Source organism: Panicum virgatum, chromosome 7N, assembly GCF_016808335.1.
Source record: "Panicum virgatum strain AP13 chromosome 7N, P.virgatum_v5, whole genome shotgun sequence".
In the NCBI taxonomy this organism is placed as follows: Eukaryota; Viridiplantae; Streptophyta; class Magnoliopsida; order Poales; family Poaceae; genus Panicum; species Panicum virgatum.
Window position 1 is genome coordinate 1,515,852 of NC_053151.1, and position 22,345 is coordinate 1,538,196.

The 22,345-nt window shown below is 46.3% G+C and overlaps 4 protein-coding genes and 1 long non-coding RNA gene across 11 annotated transcripts; 3 read left to right on the plus strand and 2 right to left on the minus strand.

Annotated features, from left to right (window-relative positions):
* The first annotated feature begins 1,027 nt into the window (after positions 1-1,027).
* LOC120682970 lies at positions 1,028-5,443 on the plus strand. Its single transcript, XM_039964978.1, has 7 exons — positions 1,028-1,289; positions 2,150-2,338; positions 2,865-2,957; positions 3,150-3,332; positions 3,405-3,507; positions 3,583-3,768; positions 4,308-5,443. Exons 1-7 carry the CDS (start codon positions 1,089-1,091, stop codon positions 5,441-5,443), a joined length of 2,091 nt encoding a protein of 696 aa, XP_039820912.1. The 5' UTR covers positions 1,028-1,088.
* A 2,087-nt stretch (positions 5,444-7,530) lies between these two features.
* On the minus strand, positions 7,531-9,190 carry LOC120683418 (ubiquitin-like-specific protease ESD4). The gene is made up of 6 exons (XM_039965501.1): positions 9,087-9,190; positions 8,526-8,869; positions 8,370-8,444; positions 8,177-8,296; positions 7,922-8,074; positions 7,531-7,839 (listed from the first exon to the last, which is right to left on the minus strand). Exons 2-6 carry the CDS (start codon positions 8,721-8,723, stop codon positions 7,837-7,839), a joined length of 549 nt encoding a protein of 182 aa, XP_039821435.1. The 5' UTR covers positions 8,724-8,869; positions 9,087-9,190; the 3' UTR covers positions 7,531-7,836.
* On the minus strand, positions 9,176-11,972 carry LOC120683416. 7 transcript variants are annotated; one of them, XR_005678790.1, is made up of 7 exons: positions 11,717-11,972; positions 11,540-11,590; positions 10,361-10,986; positions 10,164-10,274; positions 9,705-10,035; positions 9,516-9,621; positions 9,176-9,243 (listed from the first exon to the last, which is right to left on the minus strand). XR_005678790.1 is itself a non-coding variant. In XM_039965500.1 (7 exons), exons 3-7 carry the CDS (start codon positions 10,964-10,966, stop codon positions 9,572-9,574), a joined length of 996 nt encoding a protein of 331 aa, XP_039821434.1. In that variant the 5' UTR covers positions 10,967-10,986; positions 11,540-11,590; positions 11,717-11,972; the 3' UTR covers positions 9,277-9,571. The 7 variants fall into 7 exon arrangements, 6 of the variants coding, with proteins under 6 accessions (XP_039821434.1, XP_039821430.1, XP_039821428.1 ...); XM_039965500.1 differs by lacking the exon at positions 9,176-9,243 and having other exon boundaries at positions 9,277-9,621; positions 10,361-10,545; positions 10,648-10,986; XM_039965496.1 differs by lacking the exon at positions 9,176-9,243 and having other exon boundaries at positions 9,277-9,621; positions 10,361-10,983.
* A 1,433-nt stretch (positions 11,973-13,405) lies between these two features.
* Positions 13,406-15,202, plus strand: LOC120682971. The gene is made up of 4 exons (XM_039964979.1): positions 13,406-13,855; positions 14,561-14,841; positions 14,916-15,066; positions 15,129-15,202. The coding sequence occupies exons 1-4, from the start codon at positions 13,612-13,614 to the stop codon at positions 15,200-15,202; spliced, it is 750 nt and encodes a 249-aa protein (XP_039820913.1). The 5' UTR covers positions 13,406-13,611.
* A 16-nt stretch (positions 15,203-15,218) lies between these two features.
* On the plus strand, positions 15,219-15,797 carry LOC120680842. Its single transcript, XR_005677820.1, has 3 exons — positions 15,219-15,359; positions 15,432-15,490; positions 15,657-15,797. It is a non-coding gene; the product is annotated as an uncharacterized LOC120680842 (long non-coding RNA).
* The last annotated feature ends 6,548 nt before the right edge of the window (positions 15,798-22,345 follow it).

The window sequence follows — 22,345 nt, forward strand, 5'->3', positions numbered from 1 at the left end:
GCAAACAGATCCAATCTGACACTGGGACTCGATCGGCTCTTTAAAGCCGATGCAAGAGTCGTCCCGGGGAGCTGACCACAGCTCGGACTTATGTTTCCACGTGTTTGTGTATGCAGGCTAATCGTTGCAAGCACGTTCGCACCTTCCTGATCGGGTATAGGTCAGGTGGCACGCCCTGCGTCTTCAACAAGCCGCGGCGTGTGCTGGAATTGCGGGCCGTCGACGAGGGAGCAGAGCCTGCCAGCGCCCCGGCAACCTCCCGGCTCTTCGTGTTGCCTGTCGCTGCTCGCCGGTGGGTTTCGACCGACAACACCACCGCCGGCAGCAAAGGCCGCCGCAACTGGGCACTTGTAGGCGGCGTGGCGAAGATGGAGCATCGAGCTTAGGCGCGGAGCCTGGTGGTGGAGGCCCGGCAACAACGGCTCAGACCCGCGGTGCGCTCGCTCGTCGTGTCATCGGCGAGCTCGCACGGAGCTGGGCAGCGGAGGCCCTGCGGCAGCAGCTCGGCGAGCTTAGGCATGGAGCCAGGGGAAGGAGGCGAGGTCAGGCACCGGCCGCCATTGCCGTTTGCGTCGCGTGGGAAGATAAGGGGAAGATATCGTTGGAGAGGATGACAAGTGGGCCCTATAGCTAACGGTGTTAAGAAGACCATCCATCCCATCCTTCTTAATGTGCTGTGGCAAATGGCCACAAAATCTTAATGTTTTTGGGCAAATACCATATTTTTTAATGTCCTGCAGCAAAAACCACATTCGAAGAGTGTACCACAGCAAATTTTTCCCCAAACGAAACACCGACCCCCCTCCTCCACGCCGACCACTCCCCTCGCCGCCGCTGCCGCCGCGGCACACTTTTCCCACGACCGCATCGATCCATCCGTCGCGCTAGTTTTTCCGCCCATCCGCCTCCCGGGGCTCCACGGGCCCGACTCGGTTTGCGCCAGGGGCGGCGGCTTCGTGCTCTGAGCCACTCGACGCCGTTGTAGCCCGCTGTTGCGGGGGTGCTCGGCGGTCGGCTGCCGCTGGTGTCGCGGTCTAGGGTTTTGGCTCCGCCAGGCGGAGGCGGAGGGTGAATTGGTTGGCGCGCGCATGGGGATGGTGCCCAACGGGCTCCTGCCCAATGCGTCCGCCCGGGTGACACGGCGACTCGATCCCGAGCGCTGGGCGGTTGCGGAGGGCCGCACGGCGGAGCTGATCGCACGCATCCAGCCCAACGCACACTCTGAGGGCCAGAGGCTGGCCGTCTACCACTACGTGCAGCGGCTTATCATGAACTGCCTCTCTTGTCAGGTATACTACCTGGTTACCAACTGGTCCGACTGCTCCCCGCAGGTAGTAATAGGAAATAGCGTCTGCCTGAAGTAGAAGGCTCTTGTATATGTCGGTGAGGACTGATGTATGGATGGATAGATGAAACTGCTATTGTAGAACTGACTTGAGTAATGGTTGCTTTACAAAGAGGGCAATAGTCAATAGGTGATGCTTTGCTTTCTATTTCTCAAATGTTTGTCTGACCTACCGAAGTTGATTCTGGAGCAAGAGCTTGCTGAAAATGGGTGGTTACAGAAGAGCAGGAGGGATGCTGGTCACCTTACACACATGCTTCTACATCTGATATTTGAACACCTGTATACAAGCATCAAAGATCAAAGAGTGGGGATGATTGGCAAAAAAAAAGTGCATTGGGGGAAGAGTAGGAATAGAGATCCTGGACACGTAGTCGAACTGTATTTCCCTTTTCATACACATTCCTGTGACATGGGGTATTGCACACATCCAGTACCATGTTACTGAAGTTTCGTGGAACCACAGAGCTGGTCTCTGCCAATAATACGATATGAGAAACTTGCATGTCTTAGCCAGAAGAGTTCTAGTAATTCTAGTCATATATCAATAGCTAAATGTCTGAAAATTCTGGATTGCCTGATGGCATGAGCATTTGCCATACCGCCTAGCAGGTGCACTGAGATACCACTTTTACCTTATGTCATGTTTATTGGATGATTGAAATAGACTTTTCCGTAAGTCTTATGCATGCCTAGGGGAATTTTGCACTAGTGTTTTTGAAGTTCTTTGCCCTTATCCTCAGTGTTCAATTGTCCAGTTGATTAGATGTGCTTCACAGAGAATTGATCTCTTTATCTCTACAGGTTTTTACCTTTGGTTCAGTACCTCTCAAGACTTACTTACCTGATGGTGACATTGATGTCACTGCTTTTAGTAATAGTGAAGAATTAAAGGAGATTTGGGCAAACCTTGTCCGGGATGCATTGGAGCGTGAAAAGAAGAGTGAAAATGCTGAATTTCATGTAAAAGAAGTCCAGTATATTCAGGCAGAGGTATTTTTCAATGTGACAATTCCAGCATGTTTTTTTTAAATATAATTTTACTGCTGTATAGGCACCAGAATTACCTCCAAATGGAGTTGCTCCTCTGCTAAGTTCTAACTATGTACATATGTTGGAGTTTCATTTAGCATTGTTCCTGCATTTAAAACTTTACAATCCTGTTGAAGTTGTTACCAGAAGTTGCCAATAGTACTTTGTGCTATATGAATGGAGGCAGAACAGAAACTAACAATATCTTGAGCCAAAGTTCAGTTTAGTAATATAGCCATTTCTGCTTCTACACCGTCCTTTGCACAATATGGTGTGGCAAAATAGCTATGCTATAGAATTCCAGAAGATTATGCATTTGATGACACTTCTAGGTTCTATGTACAATAAAATGCATCCAATGGCATTTTCTCGCTCCCCTTCCTTATCTTCTTTTGCGGATTGTGTCACCTTTAATTATTTGGCACTTGTATTATTTTGCTTTTCACTCATTTTAGTCTTTCTCATATGTATCATGTATCATGCACAGGTCAAGATTATTAAGTGTCTTGTGGAAAACATCGTTGTCGACATCTCATTCAATCAAGTCGGTGGACTATGTACACTTTGTTTTCTTGAAGATGTGTGTTCTTATTTTCAAATATAGAATAATTTGTATGTGCAGACAAGTTGCTCAAAAATTTACCATTTATATGTTAATACTGTAAGAATTTTATATTGAGTTGAATAACTGTGATTGTTGCATCTAGTAGCTGGCTCAAATATGCTTGATTTTTCTATCCCTACCTCTTGTAATGTTTCCACATTTTAATAGATCGACAACTTGATCAGCCGAAATCATTTATTCAAGCAGAGTATCATATTGATAAAGGCATGGTGTTTCTACGAGAGTCGTATTCTTGGAGCTCACCATGGTCTTATATCTACCTACGCATTGGAGACACTGGTTCTGTACATATTTCATATATTCAACAATTCTTTAACTGGACCTCTTGAGGTGACTCACTCTCTTCTCTTTTGGATATCCTGATATGAAGCCAATGCTTATTTTCTGTTTGTGCTTGTGCAGGTTTTGTACCGTTTCTTAGAATTTTTCAGCAACTTTGATTGGGAGAAATTTTGTTTGAGCTTGTGGGGGCCAGTTCCTATAAGTTCACTTCCAGATATGACTGGTAATCTCTGTATGTGCCACTTTGTTTTGATAGATCAGTGATTGAGTTTGTGATCATTCATGTTATGTCATGCAGCGGAACCTCCGCGGAAGGATAGTGGTGAATGTTTGCTGAACAAGTCCTTCCTGGATACGTGTAGTTCTGCGTATGGAGTTATGCCTCACACCCAGGATAATCAGGGTCAACCATTTGTTTCCAAACACTTCAATGTTATTGATCCTTTACGCACAAACAACAATCTTGGAAGAAGTGTCAGCAAAGGTAACTATGAGCCTACTTATAGATCATCCTATAGGTGAATTGAACATAGTAAATGTTCTTTGGTTCACCTATTTCCATGAAATTGATGGTGTACTGCGTTTGATTTAAGGATTTCTGAATGGGATGCAATGATATCTGTAATTCATCCACTGTGCATGTGTTAATTGATTGCTATGTTACCTCCTTGTGTAATTTATGTGTTCTACTGATATATTGCGATAGCTGTATCTGTCAATACTTTTGTTCATTCTTACATATGTTGAGTTCGTAGTTTACAGAAGAAATCTATCTTACTTTGACTGTCTAGCACTTAAATATTAAATTTTCCCCTGTTGTGTTTGCATACTCTGAAAAGTAACCCTGTCAATATTTTGTCTTATTGGCCATTTGATACTAATAATGATTGATTCTGTCTCTTAAGAGGATTCAAGTTTATGGATTGGATGACTACCACTTTTTTTATTTGTTTAATGAGAAGTTTATTCTGTACAAGGACAACAAAAATTTGTCATTTGTTGAGTTGACATTTGGTTCTTCAGGCAATTACTTCAGAATACGCAGTGCTTTTGCTTATGGGGCGAAAAGGCTTGGAAAGTTACTTGAATGTCCAAAAGAAGATTTAATTGCTGAATTGGATCAGTTCTTCACAAATACATGGATAAGACATGGGAGTGGAAGTCGCCCTGATGTGCCTATTGCAAGTCCGGTCGATGTGCAGCCTCTGAAAGTTGTTCCTTCTGTATTGTCAAACAGTCACAGAAGTGTAACAGCATTTAAGAAAAAAGTTGAAAATCCTAAGCTTCTTGCTAATCAGGATAATCTTCATGTGGATCAAGCTAATCTTACTGAAGTTTTTCATGGTTATCCTTCTTCTCAGACAATTCAGAAAAGTGACCTACATTGTCGTAATCTGCCAAGAACAGTTAATCCTTCTGTTTCTCATTCTCAGTACCAAAAGGTGAATGTAGCACAAGGAAATGCCAAGGTCTCTGAACAGCTTGAAAGAAATCACTCCGCTGGATTGATGCAAGCTGAAAGGGATAAGAGAGTGCCAAATGGTCTCTTTGTCAATGACAGGAATGGGCAAAACAGGTCTAGATTTGCAAGAACCCGATCTAGCCCTGAACTGACAGATTCTTCTGCTGAAGGATTTCGTGGTAGGGGGGCAAATGTGGTTGGTATGGAAAAACCTTTGAAGGTTGATTACAGCAGCAGAAGAAATATCATGGTTCCAGAAGTGTCCAGCAACCACAGCACCAAGTCTTCACAGGATGAATCAATGTCTTCCTTGAACTCATCTCACCCTAGTGCAAAGGCAGTCTCTGACTCAAATAGCGTTTCCAGCAGCTATCGTGAAGATAATGGTTTTGTGATGAATGAAGAACTTCCTACTGTCTCTGAATCATCGGATATGCGCCATGACGAACAAGTTCTGGTTCATTTAATGGAATCCATGAAGTTGCATGGATTCAATGGACAGATTCAATTGCCAATGCAAATACCTTCTCATCTGTCTGTAACAAATTCCCATTTACTGGCTCTAGCAGGTTTTTCACAAAAGCATCTGGCTGCGGTTCCACCAGCTAACTTAATTGGGGCACCATGGTTTCCCAATATGCAGTTCCTCCGTGGATTTGCCCAATATGCTACACCCTGGTACATGCTGATACAATAGCCTACGTGGCAAGCTCACCGTGTGAGTACAACAATCCAACTTGCCCTGCGAGTGATCAGATCTTAGTCCATCTCGATGGTCGCAGTTGGCTCCAATGCCACGCTACGAGATAGCCAAGATACGAGAGAACGTACCTAAAGACTACAACCACCAACGGCACATCGGTACGTCTCGATATGGGAGGCTACACACCGGTACATGCCGATACGGTACGCTACATGGAAAGCTCACCGTGTGAGTACAGCAATCGAACTTGCCTAGTCAGTGATCACATCTTAGTCCATCTCCTTTCCCTTTCGACACTCTGATGGCCGTCGTTGGCTATAATGCCACGCTACGAGATAGCCACGATACGTTAGAACGTACTAAGTCCTACAACTGCCACCGGCACACCGGTACATCTCGATACGGGACGCTACACACCGGTACATCTCAATACGGGACGCTACACTCTGGTACATCCCGATGCGCGACGCTACTCCCCGGTACATGCTAATACAATAGCCTACGTGGGAAGCTCACCGTGTGAGTATACCAATCCAACTTGCCTAGCGAGTTATCACATCTTAATCCATCTCCTTTCCCTTTCGACACTCTGGTGGTCGCCGTTGGCTCCGATGCCATGCTACGTTATAGCCACGATATGAGAGAACGTACCTAAAGACTATAACTGCCAATGACACATCGGTACGTCCCGATACGGGAGGCTACACACCAGTACACCCCGATACGGTACGCTACGTGCGAAGCTCACCGTGTGAGTACAGCAATCCAATTTGCCAAGCGAGTCATCACATCTTAGTCCATCTCCTTTCCCTTTCGACACTCTAGTGGTCGCCATTGGCTCTAATGCCACGATACGTTAAAACGTACGTAATGCCTACAACTGCCACCAGCACACCGGTACATCTCGATACGGGACGCTACACTCCGGTACATCCCGATACGGGACGCTACACCCTGGTACATGCTGATACAATAGCCTACGTGGCAACCTCACCGTGTGAGTACAACAATCCAACTTGCCCTGTGAGTGATCAGATCTTAGTCCATCTCCTTTCCCTTTCGACACTCTGATGGTCGCAGTTGGCTCCAATGCCACGCTACAAGATAGCCAAGATACGAGAGAACGTACCTAAAGACTACAACTGCCAACGGCACATCGGTACGTCTCGATATGTGAGGCTACACACCGGTACATGCCGATACGGTACGCTACATGGGAAGCTCACCGTGTGAGGACAGCAATCGAACTTGCCTAGTAAGTGATCACATCTTAATCCATCTCCTTTCCCTTTCGATACTCTGATGGCCGTCGTTGGCTACAATGCCACGCTACGAGATAGCCACGATACGTTAGAACGTACTAATTCCTACAACTGCCACCGGCACACCGGTACATCTCGATACAGGACGCTACACACCGGTACATCTCAAAACGGGACGCTACACTCTGGTACATCCCGATGCGCGACGCTACTCCCCGGTACATGCTGATACAATAGCCTACGTGGGAAGCTCACCGTGTGAGTATACCAATCCATCTCCTTTCCCTTTCGACACTCTGGTGGTCGCCGTTGGCTCCAATGCCACGCTACGATATAGCCACGATATGAGAGAACGTACCTAAAGACTATAATTGCCAACGGCACATCGGTACGTCTCGATATGGGAGGCTACACACCGGTACACCCCGATACGATACGCTACGTGCGAAGCTCACCGTGTGAGTACAACAATCCAACTAGCGAGTCATCACATCTTAGTCCATATCCTTTCCCTTTCGACACTCTGGTGGTCGCCATTGGCTTTAATGCCACGATACGTTAAAACGTACGTAATGCCTACAACTGCCACCAGCACACCGGTACATCTCGATACGGGACGCTACACTCCGGTACATCCCGATACGGGATGCTACACCTTGGTACATGCTGATACGAGAGGAGTCCATCAACATCTTCCTCATGCCAACTTGTGGTATTTCTAGTCTGGCAAGCTGCTCCTCAATGCGGAGCCTTTTCCTTGAAGGAAGGACATCAACATCTTCCTCTATTGCGGCCACCTGTGATGTATCGGGATGGAGATTTGCATCTACTAGGGAGAGCTTTACAAAAACAAAAGAGCTCACAACCTGTTGGGAGAGCTTTACATAAACAAAAGAGCTCTCAACCTAAACAAAAGAGCTTTACATAAAACTAGCGGATGGTGCGGCCATTGTATCGTAAACAAAAGAGCTTTACATTGCATGATTTTGCATGAACGCACAGATAACTCTGTAACATGCTAGTTATCATGCACTAATCTTCCTTGGCATGCAGATATTAACTCATTTAATCAGCTTTTGATGCTAGTATCGCCTTTGCTATTCGCCTCCTAAAATAAGGAATCTCTCACTGCAAACAGAATTCACTTTAGTCCAATTTAAAAGGTGCAAATGAAATCATGGCATAGATCAATGTAGAATCATGCACTCACGCAGTTAAATGATGGCTGGATTCCTCTGCTGAGGAAATCAATGTTCATCAACAAAAATACAACACAATCGTTATAGTTATCCTGCTGAGGAACATCTACTATTTCTGCTGTCCACGTACTGGCGTCTGTCACTAACTTCTTCATATATTCATGCTGAAAGAAAAAGAAACAATCTAATCAAGAAAAGTACTGGTAGGCTCAGACATGAAAATTAGGCCAAGTACTGGTAGACTCAGACATGAAAATTAGGCCTACCATATATCTCAATGCAAATCTGCTTCTGCCACCCAAGGAATCACAGTATTGAATAGCTTGATGCTCAACATCTATCACTATTAAACTCCAATGTTTTCCATGATGAATTGGAAAGAATATCTGTAATGAAAGTTGAATGTGATTTTTTTTAATTGTAGGAATGGAAGTCAAATGACAAGAAAAATGATCTTACTTTATGAAATTCAGCAAGTCTGTTCTTTAGAATATCAGTGGTTTCCCATCTACAAACACTCTGATTCGACCGAATCTGCACAGGAGAGAAATTAAAAAAGAGGAATTGATAGAATATCAATGGTATTCCATCTAGGAATAATCTGAATCGACTTACCTTAGTATAATAAAATGAACCAGCAAAGTGGCATTTCTTAAACTTATGTGGTGTCCTTGTTTGCCGCTCCTTTAACAATTTACAGTATAACCCAATTATATTATCATTTATCCAATTTCCAATATTCAACCTCTCCGCACATTCTTTATCAATGATGATGTCCTCATGCAACCATTTGACGTTTCTACCTTTGACCATTAATAAACTTTTCTACGTCATTTTCTTCCTCCTGTGTGAGTGCAGCATAAATCTCTTCTAACATCAATTTCTTCTTTCTCTTGAACACAATTATAGGTTTATTGTCTTCCTCTAGCCTTGCCTCGCTGGATGCCTTCCTCTTGGCACTAAGAGAGCATGCAAAAATCTCAATGAAAAAAAGATCTAAACTCCGATATGCAAATGGTACATCACTTTACGGCTACAATGTATATTCTCTAAAAAAAACTGTGATTCGATTGGAGCATGTTCATCATGGGATGCCATCTTCTACTACCAAAGAACGCAAAAGAAAAGAAACATGCAACTCAGATTTGGATCCGCGCATCAGAGGTTGCCAGTCACCTTCTCTTCCTTTTCCCACGTTCCATCCTTTTTGTGGCGTTTGTATGATTTTTTGGATATGTAAACTCAACATAATCTTTCCTGACGCGGCTACTCCTGGGTAAAACAACTCTCTCACTTTCAGGAGAAACATACACTCTGTTGTCATCACCCATATCTGTAATAGAAATCAGTGATTAAAATAGCCAGCTATCTCGAACCACGCAGGAGATCTGCGAGTCATTTCATTAAGAAGGAAAAAGAGGGTCTAGATACAGACTTGGGCCAAAACAAAAACAAAATAAAAACAAACAGGACCACCAGACCACAAGACCAACAACCCTACACACAGAATCTAAGCCACTAGTACTGGGCCAAAGGTCACTGAAGAGGATCTCAAGCAGATTACGAAATTAATAAACTAACATAAAAACTAGCAAGCTCTCTGACCTTCATGATCACCTTCAAGAGGACCATTCACTCTATCACCCATATCTGTAAGAGAATCAGGTGGGGGTGACTTGTTGCTTATCCACTCTGGAGTCATCACCCATATCTGTAAGAGAATCAGTGATTAAAATAGTCAGCTATGTTGGCTAGTACTGGGCCAAAGGTCACTGAAGAGGATCTCAAGAATACCTGATTTGTCTAGGGTCTTGTTTGTTCCATTTTTTAGCACTTGTGCAATACTGTGTAGCTTTGCATTAAAGGTGACACTGAAATCTTTTAACTTGCATGACCAATCTTCGCTGGCCTTTAGAGCATCAGACATCTGCTTAGTGACCAACATTTGCTGATCGACCAATTGACTAAGAGTAGAGTTAGACTCCTTAGCAAAATCTTCAAAAATCTTCCAAGCATTTGAGGTTCCATCAGCATTGGTCACCTCTTCAGCATACACAACATTGGCCACCTCTTCAGCATACCCAGATAATTCTTCGGCATATAAAGTTTCCGAAAAATTCAAGACCTAGTTCAATGTGTAGTTCAAAATTGTTAAATGCAATTAAAATACAGTTCGAAATTGGAAATGGGAAGTGTTGGCAGTACATGCACAAAATCAAGTTGACTACTACTAAAACATGTGATATTACATACCTTCGAAGATAAATCAAGTGGCTGAAGATCGTGGAGATCCTCGCCCCGAACATATTGTATCCGTGGTGTCTGACATATCTCGGACTTGTGTAGAAAATCAAAATAGATGAGCTGATTCAAATATATAATGGTTGGTCAGTAGCAGCAAAGGAAAATGATTAAGGCAATTAGATAAGAGGAAAATGATTATAACTCACATGCAGGATATGCACACACCCATACACATATTCCGACTTTAAGTTTGTGAAATTCTCGATTCTAGAAATCAAATATTGGACAACAAAAGCGCACCAATTGAATTCCTTGATTTTGTCCACATCTTCAAGAGAATCCAAAAAGTCACGATTGACTTGAAGGGTCGTGTTTGGAGATAAGTAGTAAGCTAATGCAAAAAGCATGAATGAAATACAGAAGTCAGCTTTGTTATCTTCCTCCGTTAGCCCCTTCAACGCTTTTTCAATACTTGAAACATGTTGCCCTCTACCATGTTCAGTGTAACGTTGTTTCAATGCTTTGCTGCACTTCCAAGAACTTTTTTGAACTTCCATAGTTCCTTTGGGAATCCCAAGAAGCTTTGGAACCAATGGCTCGATGGGGATGGCCTTATTACCAAGCACCAAAGTTTTTGAAGCACAATTCACTTGTCTGACCAGCCACGTTGTCAACTCAGCACAAAGTTTACAAGACAAAATATCATTGAAACATCCAAATCCAATATCAGTCAAAAATGTTTTTTGATTTGGTGTCAACTGAAGATCAGCAATCTTATCTGGACAGCATCGGTGTCTACATCGCCTTGACATCTTTACTCAGAAAAGTACTACTGTTCAAAAAAATGGATATTATTAAATACTAATAAGAAAAAAAGAATCTTCATATTCACTAAAGAATACTTTTGGACACGATAATGAAATTTAATAGCCATACTGTGAGCTATTCATGGCTCATGGTTCACAAACTGGGCATAACAAGCATCTACATGACTGATTGCCTACTGTATTCAGAGATCTTAGCATAACAAAGTGCTTCAATAGTTACAATCAGACAATTTATGAATTTGGGGAAATCCCATGAAACCTGCAACAATCTTTCGTGATTGTACTCAGGTAGTGCTAGACGACCATAGTTAAACTAATTAACATTGCTTGAAAAGCAAATAAGAGCAACGGTATTTGATTTTGTTAGCATCATTCCCGTGGCAAGTTTATTAGCATAAGATATTTTCACATGAGTAGAAATAGAAATAGAAGTGCAGCTTATAACAGTTAATAAGCCAGTACTCTTTTTTTCCAAAGCACAAATTGACAAAAGAATGCAGATCACCACTCATTCACAATTTCACATACACATTCAAGGAATGAAAATAGATATCATACCTGACCGGTGAGAGAGGATCGCAGAGGAGAGGAGCGCGCCTGTGCCTTTCTCTGCAGAGGAGAGGAGCGCCTGTTACTGATACTTACTGATACAGTATGCTACGAGATTGGATTCGCCGTCGGTGAGAGAGGAGGCCGCGGCGAGGGATGGGGCACATGAGGAAATAGATATCATACCTAACCAGTGAGAGAGGAGCGCGCCTGTACCTTGCTCTGCCGAGAGGAGCGCTACTGATACTTACTGATACAGTATGCTATCGCCTGATGCGGGTGGCGGCGTGCTGTGACGGGAGGGAGGGGGTGGAAGGTTGAGCGGCGCCGACGGGAGGGGGTGGCGGAGGTTCAGCAGTTCTAAAAAAACAAGAAAATGCATCATGGGCCGGCCCAACGGAGCAGCAGGGTGTGCGGCCTCGGAGGAAGTGCCAAAACGGACCAGCTCTGTGCCAGCCAAAACGGACCAGCTCTGTGCCAGCCAAAACTTTAGACATTGTGCTGTTTTAATTACTCCTGTATCAATGTTGTGAACTTAAGACGTTGTGCTAGTCATGCTCGATGCTTGGTGTTGTAAACTTTAGACATTATGTACTGGAAGAGCTTTTGTGGAATTTCTAGTTTTTATCCTTAATTCCGTTGCCAGGTAAATCGTTGTTTTGTCAATAGATAAGTCAATACCGTGTTTATTTATGCAGCTGATGCTTGGTTGTTTTCTCGTTGTCTAGACTTGTTGGCTCAAATGATTGGTGTTGTAAACTTAATTTTAGCTTGATTGCGATTGCCTCCTGACATCCAGTGTTTCTGTTCAGTGTTTCCGTAACGATGTTCTGGTTTGACTAATTGACAAACAATGTAATAAAATTCACATCCTTGATGATGTTTTTTCTGGTTTCAAAAGTACGTGAGCGATAAGATCGGTTTGATGCTCAGGTCAGGGCTAAAGATGGCAACGGATATAAAATATCCACAAATCCGCGGATACCCGACCCGCTGGGCGCGGATTCTGGTCTCGGTTTGTACCCGCGGGCGCGGGCGCGGATTTGACTCTAAACCCGATGGGTATTTTATAACGGATTTAAAAATTTGATATCCGAACCCGCAAACCCGAAACCCGTTGACATGTGGACCCATACCCTTGTATATATATATATATCTATATATATATATATATATCAGATCTTTAGGTTTTCATTCCCCCGAACAGAGTCCCAGCCGCCACCCTCCCGAGCCCCAGCCCCCAAGGCCCCAACCCAGCGCCGCGCCGGCCCCCAGCGTCACGAGTCCGCGACCCCCCCCCCCCCCCCGCAGAGCGCCCCCTCCGAACGCCCAACCCAGCGCCGCGCCGCCCCCACGACCTAGCATCGCGAGTCCGCGACACCCCCGTGCGGAGCGGCCCCCTCCGAGCACTGCCAGGGCCGTCCGCTCCCCCAGCCCCCTCCTCGACTCCACCGCCGTGAGGGATTCGCCGCCCTGGACGGTACCACCGCCGGGGGTGCTCGCTCCCCCTGGACGGGCCGCCGCCGCGAAGGGGGCTCGCCGCCCCATGGACTGGCGCCGCTGCCCTCCGCCTTCCCGGTCGCCGCCTCCCCCGCCCTCCGCCGTCCCCGGTCACCGCCGTCGCGCCCTCCCCCAGATCCAGCGGCCGGCCTGGCGGTTACGGGCATGCCCGCGGGCATGTGTTACCCGCGGGTAGCGGGCGCGGGCGTAAGGTGGTGCCCATTGCGGGTGATGGGCGCGGGTGCGGGCACGGTTTTTGCTCCGCGGGTTCGGGTTTACAAAGTCACTATCCGCGCGGATAATATCCGTTGCCATCTATAGTCAGGGCTCCATCAGCCGAGCTCGGTCGCACCACCCCTGCCTCATCTAAAAATAAATTCAGTCTCATCTTCCCCTGCCTCGTCTACCTCCCACCCCTACGAGGCTACCACTCGCCGTCCCCGAGGCTGTACCTCTTGAGTCACTGACCACAGCCGCCGGCGAGGCTCGTTGAAGGAAGAGTAGCTGACCACAGCCGCCCCGAATTGAAGGCTCCCCCCCCATCCGCAAACTGAAGGCTCTCTCCCGGCCTCCCCCAAGAAATGGAGGACATTTGTGGTTCAGCTGGTTCGTCCTCGCACCAGCACGACGATTGCGCTTTAGCTGATTCGTCCTTGCGCCAGCACGGCGATTGCGCTTCAGCTGGTTCGTCCTCGCGCCAGCACGGCGATAGACCATATCCTCGCTGGACCGGTGCCCGGCTCAGATCTTCGCGGTCTTTACCGGGTCGATTGTCAGGCGGTGCCTGGCTCGGATCTTCGCGGTCTTTACCGGGTCGATTGTCAGGTAACTACAATCTGTAGCAACTATTTTGCGGCTAATTTCATTTTTGAACATATCTAGCCAGTCAATGCATAGATAGTTGCAATATTTTGCGGCTAGAATCTGTAGCAAACTAGAAACCTAAGCCATTCTTTGAGCCTCCACCCTGAGCTCACCGACAGTTTTTTATCCATACAGTTAGTTCGCTCCAAAATGAGTTTTCATTCCTTAGGAGTTAGGTCACATTCATAAAACTCGTGAGCAGGTCATGTGTGATGACTTACATGTTCATATCATGTTATTTGAAATGCCAGATATGTGGTGTAAGGGTGATCTAGCCAGTCCATGCCTAGTTCGCTCCAAAATTTTGATGTGGATCATTCAGAGGTCATGGCACCGCCAAAGTTGCCTAGAAACAAGATGGACTATTTTGTGGATGAGTGTGACGATAGTATTCCTAGCTCTCCGTTAATTGTAGTTAGGCAAAGCTGGGCAAAGCTTTGCCTAGAATCCCCTCATCAGGCCTCATATGCGCTCCAAAAGAATGTGCATCTTTTTCCTCTTTTTCCTCATATGCCACTGGCATGGCCTGACTCCTTGATCTAGCCTTTAGCATTGTTAAAAATTGTAGGGGGCACATCGGAAACCATTACATGATTTGCTTGCAGAAATCCATACAATACTTTCAGAACAAATGATTAAACTCCTTGCATCTTTTTCCCCTTTTAGGTTGGAGGAATCCGTTGGACATGCATTGGCCTGAGCATTTGGACAAAATTTTCGTGGATGCGTGTTATGAAGCGGTTGAGATGGACATCACTGTAACAGAACACAAGTCGTTGTTTTGGAATAGGATTGCAGAGTTCATCTATAAAGCAACGCAACTGAGTATTATACAGAAGGATCTGAAAAGTAGGTTTAAATACTTCAGAGACTTGTGGGGACAGTACCAGAAGCTTACACGGGAGTTGCACTTGCACCGAGGCTCGACAAAGCCCTCACCTGAAGAGGTACCTCACCTGAACATTTCACTGTCTTTCTCCGTTTATAGAAACTTAACACTAACTGAGGCTTTCCATTTCAGATGAAAAAAGAACTTGAATCAAGTAAATTCAATCGTATGTTGCAATATATGGATAAGCTCACATATATATTTGTAAAATGTGATGAGCATAAGTCACCATCAGTAGCTGCGTATCATTGCAATGTTAGATGTGGGAACTTAACTAATCCAAGTAGTTGTTCAAGTAGCAGGAAGCTCAGCATTGATGAGGCCTCTTGCCGCCATGTTCGGCAGAAGAGCTCGGAAGTTCATTTGGCTCGGTCATTTCAAAATGGCATGACCCACGAGGATGCAATACAATATCTTAGAGCAAATGGCATCGATCATTATACATTTTGTTTAGCCAATAAGTTACTTAAAGACAATAAAAATCTGAGTTCATTCTCCCTTCTGGAATCCCTTGAGGAAAGGATCGATTTCCTGAGACTAACATGGAAGTTGGAAACTGATCCCAGTTCCTTAAAGGTAAGCCAGTTTGTCTAGGTCTTCTGTAGTCATGTCAGTTGCTTATTGCACTTTTGATGGAATATTTGGCAGGACTTGCCACCAGCTAGTGTGAGGAGAGGTACCTGAGCTCACTGAGCGCCTGCCTTCTGGTAAGCCAATGGCCAACTGAATTTGAACTGAATTTGTTTGAGCATTTGATTTCTGTGTTGCATTTGGAGTTTATTGTCCATGTTCGTGACGCAACACAGAGAGATGGCAACACAGAGAGCATTTTGCTAATTTGCTCCATCCATTTACCTGATCTGCTCTCCGTAGCCTACTTATCTCTCAAAACTAAGGGAAAAGACCACCGGCCAGAAGAACAGGATCACCATCACCAACGACAAGGGCCCGCTAAGCAAAGAGGAGATCGAGAAGATGGTGCAGGAGGCAGAATGTACAAGGCCAAGGATGAGGAGCACAAGAAGAAGGTGGACGCCAAGAACTCGCTCGAGAACTATGCCTACAACATGCGCAACACACGCTGCCTCGCCACTAGGAGGAGAAGATTTGCTGCTCCCCCATGCCACTAATGTTTTTTTCTTATTGAACTTAGTAGTTTTCTGTATGAACTTCTGTTTATCAGATACCCAGTTGCACAAGTTCATTACTCTATTTATGATATTCAGTATTTGTAATATTAGCGGTTGACTTTAGGAAATCAGAAATTATTTGGCTCATGACAAACTTTTGGATTTGCCATATTCATGTTTTTTTCTATAGGTTTGGTTAAACTTAAGATTGTTTGGCTCAAATTTACAAATTGATTTTTTTATTTATTTTATGGTGGTGGGTGTTTAAAATAAACAACATAGATCCAATTACGAGCTATATTGTTAAATGGTTTTTGACTTATAGGTAGCAAAACCCCCGTCGCTTGTGTTTAGAACCCACCCGAAGAGGTTCATCGCGGTGCCCTGATGGACAGTCTTAATTTTTCTTGGGCTCGACATGCTAGTCTTTGTGTGGAACCATTCAAAAGGGACGACGCTGCAGGAGAAATTCAATCAGGGCACTGGTGGGCCCGACCTGCAATATAGTTCCTCACTTTCGATGGGACAGATGAATTAGGGGGAGGAAGCATCCAGCCGACTTATGCTGAGAGGCTAATGAACTTAGGATGGACTTTTGTATAGCTAGATGTAATCAGAACTGGTTTATATTTTCTCTGTTAACATGTTGGTGTGAACTTTAGAAAGAACAATCTTTTACAGCAAAATGGCCACGCCAAAGCTGGTACAAGTTCTTACTCCCCCTTCATTCAGAAATATTAACATAACCAACAGTTTGCCTTAAACCCAAATCCCTTCCATTTGCCTTCGCCATCCCATCCACACCCCCATCGAGACGAGCCTCGGCGGCGGCGAGGTGGCCGCCGAGCTTGACATGTCCGATGTACCGGATCAAGTCATTAGCCAGATTTAGCATTTAGGATCTAGGGTTTCCTAGGAATGGTTCCTGACCAGAAAACATAATATCTACATTTGGGTATGTTAATATTTCTGGTGGAGCACCAAATATTCCATACTGTATAATGGAATATTTACTGTTGGTTACGTTAATATTTCCGTATGAAGGGTCTAATATTTCTGACCACATAAAGGAATATTTACAGTTGCATACATGAATATTCCAGGTCATAGCATCTAATATTCCTGACCTGAGTCCGCGGAGGTGGAGGCCCCAGGGGCCAGCGCTACCAAGAAGACCCCCGGGGCTGACCTCGAGAAGGAAGCCCCGGGAGGCAAGGTGGATACACGAGCGACCCCCGAGTGCATGATGGCATCGGCGTCGGGGGCTGCCTCGGGTGTCCCCCTGATGGGGATGCAGTTTCCCCGGGGTACAGGCACCGATCCAAAAGATGCTTGGACCTAAGGGTACACGCACCGATCCAATGGGTGCTTGGACCCTAGGGGCGATCCAGCGGACAACTTGATCCGTAACATCGGGCACGTCACCGTTGATCCGATTCATTCCTGGCTGCCCGACCGGTGGGGGTCGGGATATGAGCCTGACCATTCCTACGGGCGGGGCATGCCAATTCTCTGAGCGCCAAGGCCACGAGGTTGACCTTCCTGCCTGGCCGGCCGGCGCCCCCAGGGTGTGAGTGCCCATTCTCTGTTTCTTCTGGGGGGGAGGGGGATCTGACGTGCCCGATGTAACGGATCAAGTCGTCCGCTGGATCGCCCCTAGGGTCCAAGCACCAATTGGATCGGTGCGTCTACCATGAACCTGGTGGGCTCGACATGCTAGTATTCATGTGGAACCATTCGAAAGGGACGACGTTGCCTGTCTGAATTTCTCGTGCAACATCATCCTCTTTTAGGTTTCACACCGAGATTTGCATGTCGGGCCCACCGGTTCTCAGTCTTAATTTTTCCAGTAACATCGTCCTTTTTTAAGTGTTCCCGAGTGGTTCCAAACGAAGAGTAGCATGTCGGGCCCAACGGTACCCTGTCTGAATTTCTCATGCAGCGTCGTCCCATTTTTAGGGTTCCACACCAAGATTAGCACGTCGGGCCCACCGGTTCCCAGTCTGAATTTTTCCTATAACGTCGTCCTTTTGTAAGAGTTCCCTAGTGGTTCCACACGAAGACTAGCATGTCGGGCCCAACGGTACCCTGTCTGAATTTGTCATGCAGCATCGTCCCTTTTTCCGAGTTCCACTCCGAGATTAGCATGCCGGGCCCACCGGTTCCGAGTCTGAATGAGTTCCCTAGTGGTCCCACACGAAAACGCATCCGATGTACTGGATCAAGTCATTAGCCGGATTTATCATTTAGGATCTAGGGTTTCCTAGGAATGGTTCCTGACCAGAAAACATAATATTTACATTTGGGTATGTTAATATTTCTTGGGTGCACCAAATATTCCTCACTGTAGAATGGAATATTTACTGTTGGTTATGTTAATATTTCCCGCCCTTGCACGCCTTCCGTGTCGGCGGCATGGAACATAGACTGTTGGTTAAATGTTGAAAGTAATGATACTCTTAGTCGCAATGAACACTCGCTTAGCCCTCTGTTGTGGGCTACACCGTCCCATTCGGCTTCCCCTGTTTGTCTTGTGAACCCTCGTCTGCTTCCACTGTTTGTCTTGTGAACCCTCGTTTGCGCGCTGCCCTCCCCGTGCACTCCAAATCAGCCTTCCGCCCTTCCCCCCGCCCTTGCACGCCTTCCGTGTCGGCGGCATGGAACATAGCGCTGCGCTCCCGTCCCATTCTTCCCTGCAGATTCCCGGCCTCCACACAGATACTGTAGCAGCGCCTCCCACTGAATCAGCCATCGGATCCCTCGCCTTCCACCTAAGCTGCGCAGAAACCGGCGGATCCCTCGCATGTGCGCCCCCTATGCTTCCGACTCCGCTGCCCGTCCGGGCCTCCGCCGCCACCACCGCCGCCGAGACCGCCCCTCCGACTCCGCCGTCCGTTCGGGCCTCCGCCGCCGCCGCCGCCGCTGAGACCGCCCCTCCGACTCCGCCGTCCGTAAGGGGTATTTGTTGCAATACTAGGATTTTGCCACTAAATCCGCAGACGAATTTTCGAATTCTCTGTGTTTTATTTGGTGGTTCTGTTCATATTTCATATATCTCACAAAACCCACGGTTAGTGATGAAACCGATTAAGAAGCTAGCAAAATGGCTTTTAGGCTGCTTCAGCTGCCCAGGGTCATCATGTACGATCGACGTGGCATGTTGTGGTAGCAGCGTCGCCACAAAATGCGACGCGAAGGACGAGAAGGGGGCAAAACCTAGCGTGCCTGATTTAATATCTTTGTAATATTAATTTGTAGTATGTGCCTAATTCCACGTATGGGTGCTGGATTTAGCTGTATCGTGAGATGTGTTTCTAAACCTGTAATAATTTAGCTAGGAAGGACCCGTAATTAGTAGGGCATTGTAATGTATTGTGAGATGTGATAACCCGTAATCTGTAGAACCATGTCTTGTTCTTATGGAATATTCGGTGTTCTAGATTGCTCGCCTGGTGCTTTAATCGACAAGTTCAAAAACCATCTAGAGTGGTGCTTGAACGGACAAGTTCTAACACCATCTAGCTTGGTGCTTGAACGGACGTCTTTCAACCTGTTAGCAAGAAACAGGATGCAAATCTGAAGATACCATCAGTACAACCTCCTGAATGTAACTCTGAATGTGATCAACTTTGAAAAATCTTATGCTGTTTCTCAATATGTTGCTTTTTTATGGCGAGTTTAGATGAGAAAGATCTTGAATGGTATCCTCTCTTCTACGCGGGGCGCAGGTTATGATCTCATCCACCCTGAGGATCATCTCTGCTGCCTCTACCGCGGACAGAAGGATGGCCTGCTTCGCCTTGAACGACTCTTGAATCCCTAGCTTCTGCATGTCTCCGACACTGCCCATGTTTTGTCTAGGACAACATGCATAGGGTGTCATGCAAGGACCTCTCGGCCTTATCAAGCACATGCTCACTCGTTCCCCGCAGGACAATGGTGCAAGCCTATCCCATCTCAACCCCAGTGAAATGAATTAGCCTGTCCTCCCCAATCATAATCTCTTTGATAACCTTGTAGTGCCCAAGCTTAACAGACTCCGGATTATCAGCTGCCACCGGCACACCGGTACATCTCGATACGGGACGCTACACACCGGTACATCCCAATACGGGATGCTACACTGGTACATCCCGATGCGGGACGCAACTCCCCGGTACATGCTGATACAATAGCCTACGTGGGAAGCTCACCGTGTGAGTACACCAATCCAACTTGCCTAGCGAGTTATCACATCTTAGTCCATCTCCTTTCCCTTTCGACACTCTTGGTGGTCGCCGTTGGCTCCGATGCCACGCTACGATATAGCCACGCTATGAGAGAACGTACCTAAAGACTATAACTGCAAATGGCACATCGGTACGTCCCGATACGGGAGACTACACACCGGTACACCCTGATACGGTACGCTACGTGCGAAGCTCACCGTGTGAGTACAACAATCCAACTTGCCCAGCGAGTCATCACATCTTAGTCCATCTCCTTTCCCTTTCGACACTCTGGTGGTCGCCATTGGCTCTAATGCCACGATACGTTGAAACGTATGTAATGCCTACAACTGCCACCAGCACACCGGTACATCTCGACACGGGACGCTACACTCCGGTACATCCCGATACGGGACGCTACACCCTGGTACATGCTGATACAATGGCCTATGTGGGAAGCTCACCGTGTGAGTACAACAATCCAACTTGCCCTGCGAGTGATCAGATCTTAGTCCATCTCCTTTCCCTTTCGATACTCTGATGGTCGCAGTTGGCTCCAATGCCACGCTGCGAGATAGCCAAGATACGAGAGAACGTACCTAAAGACTACAACTTCCAACGGCACATCGGTACGTCTCGATATGGGAGGCTACACACCGGTACATGCCGATACCGTACGCTACATGGGAAGCTCACCGTGTGAGTACAGCAATCGAACTTGCCTAGTAAGTGATCACATCTTAGTCCATCTCCTTTCCCTTTCGACTCTCTGATGGCCGTCGTTGGCTACAATGCCACGCTACGAGATAGCCATGATACGTTAGAACGTACTAATTCCTACAACTGCCACCGGCACACCGGTACATCTCGATACGGGACGCTACACACCGGTACATCTCAATACGGGACGCTACACTCTGGTACATCTCGATGCGCGACGCTACTCCCCGGTACATGCTGATACAATAGCCTACGTGGGAAGCTCACCGTGTGAGTATACCAATCCAACTTGCCTAGCGAGTTATCACATCTTAGTCCATCTCCTTTCCCTTTCGACACTCTGGTTGTCGCCGTTGGCTCCGATGCCACGCTACGATATAGCCACGATATGAGAGAACGTACCTAAAGAGTATAATTGCCAATGGCACATCGGTATGTCCCGATACAGGAGGCTACACACCGGTACACCCCGATACGGTACGCTACGTGCGAAGCTCACCATGTGAGTACAACAATCCAACTTGCCCAGCGAGTCATCACATCTTAGTCCATCTCCTTTCCCTTTTCGACACTCTGGTGGTCGCCATTGGCTCTAATGCCACGATACGTTAAAACGTACGTAATGCCTACAACTGCCACCAGCACACCGGTACATCTCGATACGGGACGCTACACTCCGGTACATCCCGATTCGGGACGCTACACCCTGGTACATGCTGATACAATGCCACGTACGTAAAGAAAGACAAGAGGAGTCCATCAACATCTTCCTCATGCCAACTTGTGGTACTTCTAGTCTGGCAAGCTGCTCCTCACTGTGGAGCCTTTTCCTTGAGCTTAATAGCTTTTAGGCTGCTTCAGCTGCCCAGGGTCATCATGTACGATCGACGTGGCATGTTGTGGTAGCAGCGTCGCCACAAAATGCGACGCGAAGGACGAGAAGCGGGCAAAACCTAGAGTGCCTGATTTAATATCTTTGTAATATTAATTTGTAGTATGTGCCTGATTCCATGTATGGGTGCTGGATTTGGGTGCTGGATTTAGCTGTATCGTGAGATGTGTTTCTAAACCTATAATAATTTAGATAGGAAGGACCCGTAATTAGTAGGGCATTGTAATGTATTGTGAGATGTGATAGCCCGTAATCTATAGAACCATGTCTTGTTCTTATGGAATATTCGCTGTTCTAGATTGCTCGCCTGGTGCTTTAATCGACAAGTTCAAAAACCATCTAGAGTGGTGCTTGAACGGCAAGTCGAAACACCGCCTCCATTGGTGCTTGAACGGATAATTTCAAACACCACCTAGCTTGGTGCTTGAACCCACAATTTCAATGACCAGATACATAGTGTTTACACCGGCTCAACAGAGTTATATGTTGCTATTATTATTATGGCATGCTAGTAGTAGTGTTTACACCTCCCATCTCCCTGGTTCGAGCGTTCCGGCCCATCATCGGTTCACGACGTGATACGGCCCGCTATCCACTTCGCTTGTCCGATCT